This window comes from Mastomys coucha, unplaced genomic scaffold (genome assembly GCF_008632895.1).
Source record: "Mastomys coucha isolate ucsf_1 unplaced genomic scaffold, UCSF_Mcou_1 pScaffold23, whole genome shotgun sequence".
NCBI classification, from domain to species: Eukaryota; Metazoa; Chordata; class Mammalia; order Rodentia; family Muridae; genus Mastomys; species Mastomys coucha.
Genome location: NW_022196906.1, coordinates 58,745,570 through 58,752,047, shown reverse-complemented (window position 1 = coordinate 58,752,047; position 6,478 = coordinate 58,745,570). Strand labels below are relative to the sequence as shown.

Here is a 6,478-nt window from a genome sequence, read left to right as displayed (position 1 = left end):
AAAAAAAAAAAAAAAAAAAAAAAAAAAAAAAAAAAAAAAAGAAAAGAAAAAAGAAAAAGCAAAGTAAATGTTATTGCTATAAAATCTGGGCCAAGAGACTCAGACATAATTTTCCCAAAGCCACGTTAAACATAGTGGCAAAAAAATGAAACTACACAAGATGTTCTCTTAGTTCTTCCAAGTACCCTTTCTATTTCACTGAAGCTATTTCTCTAGAGGTGATGATTAACAACAGTATAGATTCTTAAGAACAGAATCAACCCAGTTTCACTGTTATTTTTTTCATCTCACTTTCCTGTCTTTATTTTTTTACTTATTCACTTTACATCCCACTCCTTACCCCCTTCCTCTTCACCCCCTCCCACAATCCTTCCTCCATCTATCCTCTCCTCCTCCTTCTCCTCTGAGCCCCCACAGGTATCCCCTACCCTAGTACTTCAAGTCTCTGCAAAGCTAGGAGCTTCCTCTCCCACTGAGGCCAGACAAGGCAGTCCAGCTAGAAGAACATATTCTAAGCCGGGCGTGGTGGCGCACGCCTTTGATCCCGGCACTTGGGAGGCAGAGGCAGGTGGATTTCTGAGTTCAAGGCCAGCCTGGTCTACAGAGTGAGCTCCAGGACAGCCAGGGCTATACAGAGAAACCCAAAAAGAACATATTCTATATACAGGCAACAACTTTTGAGATAGCCCCTGCTCCAGCTGTTTGGAACCCACATGAAAACCAAGCTGCACGTGTTACATATGTAATAGATGTAAAACCAAAAAAAGGAAAAGAAAAAAGAAGACCTCTAAAATAAGAGAGGTATACAAGCCTTTAATCCTACCACTTGGGAAACAGACAGACAAAGGCAGATAGATCTGTGAGTTCAGGCTAGAGCATTAGTCACTGTTCTATTGCTGTGAAGAGACACCATGACCAAGGTAAAGGTAACTCTTACAAAAGAAAGAATGTAAGAGTGTGTGGGGTGGGGATGAGGGTCTCTCTCACTAAGTTTCAAAGGCTTATAGTCCATTATCATCATGGTTGGGAGCATGGTGGCATGTACTAGAGCAATAGCTGAGAGCTATATTCTGATCCATTGGTAGAGAGAGAAAACAAGACTGGGCCTGGCATGGGCTTTTGAAACCTCAAAGCCCCACCCGATCTGTCTCAAAAAAAAAACAAAAACAAAAAAAAAGGCCCCACTGGAGAGACACACTTCTTTTAACAAGGCCACACCTCCCCAACCTTTCTAATCCTTTTGAGTATTGCTACTCCCTAAGGACGAAGCATTTAAATATATGGCACTCTTATTAAGACCAACACAGCTAGTCAGGGCTGCATAACCCTTTGTCTCAAATTTTTTTTGAATGAATAAAAGTCTAAAATAAACCAGGACTGGGATGTACTTCAGTAGTATTGTTTAGCACAGGTTCTAGCACTTGTCCTGAATTCAGTCAATGCCTATTGCTAAGAAATAAAGATCAATCAGACATTCTTACCTCATGACCTTTCCCCTTGAATTTCGTCTTATCAAACACATGCCTTAAGGCTGGAAGCCCTCTCTCTGAAGTCAATCTGTGAAGAGAAATATTTTGAATTTCTAGCCATATGAAAACCAAGATCATGAGAAAAAAAATATTTCCTCCTGAATTAGAAAAAAAGGGGCTAGAGAGATGGCTCAGCAGTTACGAGCACCAACTGCTCTTCCAGAGGTCCTGAGTTCAATTCCCAGCAACCACATGGTGGCTCACAACCACCTGTAATGGGATCTAATGTCATCTAATGTACTCTTCTGGTGTGTCTGAAGACAGATACAGTGTACTCACATATATAAAATAAATAAATAAAATCTTTTTTTAAAAAAAAAGAAAATGGGGGCTGGTGAGATGGCTCAGCAGGTAAGAGCACTGACTGCTCTTCCAAAGGTCCTGAGTTCGGATCCCAGCAACCACATGGTGGCTCACAACCACCCGTAATGAGATCTGATGCCCTCTTCTGGTGCGTCTGAAGACAGCTGCAGTGAATTACACCGGAGGGAGCTGGCTGGAGCCAGCGGGGCCAGAGCGAGCAAGCGGGCTGGCCAGCAGAGGTCCTGAATTCAACAGCAGCCACACACATGATGATTCATGGCCATCTGTACAGCTACAGTGTACTCATACATATAAAATAAATAAAATAAATCTTTAAAAAAAAAAAAAAGAAAATGTTTAAAGGAGGAAAAAAATCTTTACAGAACTCTATCTGATCTATAAATCACACACCAAAGCTTGTAATAGTAGAAGAAAAGGGCTGATGAGATGGCTCAGTGGTTAAGAGCACTAAACTCAGAGGTCCTGAGTTCAATTCCCAGCAACCACATCGTGGCTCACAAACATCTAGAATGAGATCTGATGCCCTTTTCTGGTATGTCTGAAGAGAGTGACATTGTACTCACTTATATAAAAATCAATAAATCTTAAGCCTTAGACTCCGGGGAAGGAGCGGAGCCAGAGCAACCGGGGCTGTAGTGAGCAGGGCGGGAGCAAAAGGAAAAAGAAATAAAAATAGAAAAACCCTGTATAGAAATCTATAAATGTATCAAAGTAAGTGCCCTTACCTTGTAGCATCTAGCTTAGGTAGATTCCTTTTAACTGTTCTCTTTGGGGGAACAGGTGCTCCACTCCCTGATCCTAGTAAAAACACCAAAATTTAGTACTTAAAAATTGTCCTCTGATTGCCATATGCACATAGTAGCACCCGTGTGCCCACATACACTCAGATACACACAAATAGATAAGTATAGTTATTTTTGTTGGTTTGTTTTTTGAGACAGGGTTTCTTTATGTAGCTTAGGCTATCCTATAAACTTACTCTGTTAGACCAGGCTGGCCTTAAGCTACTAAGATCCTCCTTCCTCTGCCTCCCAAGTGCTAGAATTGAAGAAAGGAATGTACCACCACTACCCAGCCAGTATTTTTTTTTTAAATTCAAGCCTTATTTGCAAAATGTATCATTTCTAGACTAATCTGACAGATAACTATGTGGGACATTTCAGTAGGCTACAGCAGGACTGCCAGAGCAAGGCTAGCCTGGGATACACTGTGAGCTCTTGTCTTAAAAACTAACAAACAGGGTTGACGAGATGGCTCAGCGGGTAAGAGCACTGACTGCTCTTCCGAAGGTCCTGAGTTCGGATCCCAGCAACCACATGGTGGCTCATAACCACCTGTAATGAGGTCTGATGCCCTCTTCTGGTACATCTGAAGACAAACTACAGTGAATTGTGCTGGAGCAAGTGGGGCCATCCTGAGTTCAATTCCCAGCAACCACATGATGGCCATCTGTACAGCTACAGTGTACTCATACACATAAAATAATAAAAAAAAACATTAAAAACAAAACAAAACTAACAAACAGGGCTGGAGAGATGGCTCAGAGGTTAAGAGCAGTGGCTGCTCTTTCAGAGGTCCTGAATTCAATTCCCAGCACCCACATGGTGGCTCATAACCATCCACAGTTCTCTTCTGGTGTGTCTGAAGACAGTGACAGTGTACTCACATACATAAAAATAAAAAATAAATCTTTAAAACAACAAACAAGGCTGGAGAAATGGCTCAGAACACTCAGCTGTTAAGAGCACTGACTGTTCTTCCACGGGGCCTGAGGTCAATTCACAGCAACCACATGGTGGCTCAACAACCATCTATAATGGGATCTGATGCCCTCTTCTGGTGTGTCTGAAGACAGCTACAGTAAACTCATTAAATAAACAAACAAACAAACCTTTAAAACAACAACAACCACGACCAAGCTTGGTGTCTCAAACCTTTAATCCTAGCACCACTTGGGAGGCAGATGCAGTTGGATCTCCAGAGTCTACAGGACAGACTGAGCTATATGAAGAAATCCTGCTTTAAAAAAAAAACTCAACAACAACAAAACCAATAAACAAAGGATACTTTCGTGAAATATTGACACAGACCTTCATCAGGTTCAGCTTCTGCAGGATCTCTCTCTGGAGAGGCCGGAGGTGGGAAGGGAGGAAAAGTTTCATCCTCTACGTGTTCATAATCTGGTATTTCAAACAAGCCATTTTCTTCTTGTTCTAACATCTTTTCCTCCAGGAGAAAAAAAAGTTATTTTTATCCAGCCAAAACAGTCTTCCTATCACACAATCTAGTTCCATCCACAGTGAAAGCCATGTTACAATCACTTAAACCACATTCCAAAGTCACACAAGATTTTTAAAAGTAGAAGATAGTAAGTATGAAGGAAAATGACAAATCAGAACTGAATGTAGACCCTACCACTAAATAACTACATGTTTTTTAATGTTTGTGTACATGGGTGTTTTGCATATATGTATGTCTGTATACCACATGCATACAGTGCCTGTGAAGACCAGAAGACATTACATCACTGGAATTCAAGTTAAGGAGACAGTTTTAGGTGAGAATCAAACCCTCTGTTAAGAGGTTAAGAGGTTAAGAAGTTAAGCCAGTGCTCTTAACCACTGAACCATCTATCTCTCCAGCCCCCAGATTTATTAATTTTGATTCTTCCAACCTAGACCATATTTTGGGACTGCAGATCCCTATTGTCCATTTTGCAGCTTTCAACTGTCAAGAGCATTTATTAACTAATACAGAAAATTAAATACTTTTCTTGTGGACCGGGAGGGGTAGTTAGAGACAAGGTTTCTCTGTGTAGCCCTATCTGTCTGTCCTGGAACTTGATCTATAGACCAGGCTGGCCTCAAACTCAGAGATCAGTCTGCCTCTGTCTCCTGAGTACTAGGATCAAAGATGTACACTACTGACGCTACTGCACCACCACCACCACCTGGCTACAAAATTGAGTTTCTACATACCCTCTATTCACTCAGTGACACCCATCAAGCCGTTCAAATTAAAGACAAGTCATCTTTGACACTTCCTTCCTATATTCAACATAACCTGTCCATTTAATTTCCTAAATTTTCCTTTAATATTTGTCCTTATCTCTATAGCCACTTCACAACACTTTTGTTTCAAGCACACCATTATTTCCATTCACTTCTACCTCTTTCAATGAATTCTCACTACAGCTGGCTAAGCTTTTGAAAATATAAAGCTGATATCATGCTAAAATTCAGTTTAAGAAATCCAATGTAGAGGCTAGAGATGGCTCAGCAGTTAAGAGCACTGACTGCTCTTCCGAAGGTCCTGAGTTCAGATCCCAACAACCACATGGTGGCTCACAACCATCTGTAATGAGATCTGCAGACAGATCTCTGAGTTGAGGCAGTATACTCTATATAGCACAGTACAGGACAGTTTGAGAGACATGGTCTCAAAAAAAGAAAAAAAATTTTCCAGTAGGGAAAAATAGGCTTTAAAATATACAGATCTTAATATAATTCTTGCCAGGCATAGTGGCACCTGTAATGCCAGCATTTAAAAGGAAATTAGGAGGTCAAGGTCAGTCTCGGCTACAGAGCAGTTCAAAGCTGGCCGGACCATAAGACTCTTTAAAACAAGAATAAAATTTATGTAGTGGCAACTTTACTTAATACTCTCTCTCTTTTTAGACTCCTTGAAAAGAGCAATTTCCACTGTCAAGAACCTCATGTTCATACAAAGGTGGTTTGGTTTTTTTGCTTTTGTTTTTTTTTTCCGGTTTTTCTAGTACAAACTTGTTTTTTATTTGGGTTTTTGTTGTTTTTTTCCCCAAAAAAACAGGGTTTCTCTGTATCTTCCTGAACTTGTTCTGTAGACCAGGTTGGCCTCAAACTCAGACATCTGCCTTTGTCTCCCTAGTTCTAGGATTAAAGCTCACCACCACCACCTGACTGACAAAGATATATTTTTACCTGTGTGTTTGTCTGTGTATATGTGCAGTATGCATGTGTATATGTTCAAAGAAGTGGAAAGGTGATGTATTTCCCAGAAACTGGAGTTACAAGCAGTCTTGAGTTGTAGTGTAGGTGGTGGGAACAGAGCCCAGGTCCTTTTCAAGAGCAGTAAATCCCTTACACCCACCAAGTCCTACTCTTGTATTTTCAAAGAGGGTCTTATACATAGGCCAAACTGGCCTCTAACTCCTGATCCTCCTGCGTCTACTTCCCAAATATAACATTACTTCCCTGACCCCTAATTTCTCTCAACTCCTAACCACTGCCTGAGATTACATAGCCTGCAATCCCAACACAAAGGCAGAGGCAGGAGGAACAGAGAGCTCATCATAGTTACAGATCCCGAGGCCAGCCAGAGACCTTAGAGAAAAGCGACCACTCAAATGTCCCTAAATTGGGTAATAACACTGTGAGTACATGTGGAAGCATAACAACAGCTTCCACAAGTTCTCTCACCATCTTGGAACTAAATTTAAATCATTGGATTTGTACTGTAAGCATTTTTTCCTGACAAGCCATCTTGATGGCCCAGAATTCTCTTATAAGACTTAACAGCAGGGGCTGGAGAGATGGCTCAGCAGTTAAGAGCACTGACTGCTCTTCCAGAGGTCCTAAGTTCAAATC

General features: G+C 41.0%; 1 protein-coding gene across 5 annotated transcripts in view; it reads right to left on the bottom strand.

The window, feature by feature from the left end:
- Nucleotides 1-6,478, bottom strand: part of Tipin (TIMELESS interacting protein) — a 22,871-nt gene that overhangs the window by 13,730 nt on the left and 2,663 nt on the right. For 3 of the 5 annotated variants that reach the window (XM_031344470.1, XM_031344467.1, XM_031344471.1), the window contains exons 2-4: nucleotides 3,944-4,079; nucleotides 2,579-2,651; nucleotides 1,482-1,557 (exon numbers count right to left, since the gene is read on the bottom strand). In XM_031344470.1, coding sequence (XP_031200330.1) covers nucleotides 1,482-1,557; nucleotides 2,579-2,651; nucleotides 3,944-4,073 — 279 coding nt within the window. In that variant the 5' untranslated portion in view covers nucleotides 4,074-4,079. The remainder of the gene's footprint in view (nucleotides 1-1,481; nucleotides 1,558-2,578; nucleotides 2,652-3,943; nucleotides 4,080-6,478) is intronic. The other 2 variants (XM_031344469.1, XM_031344468.1) reach the window with 1 other exon arrangement.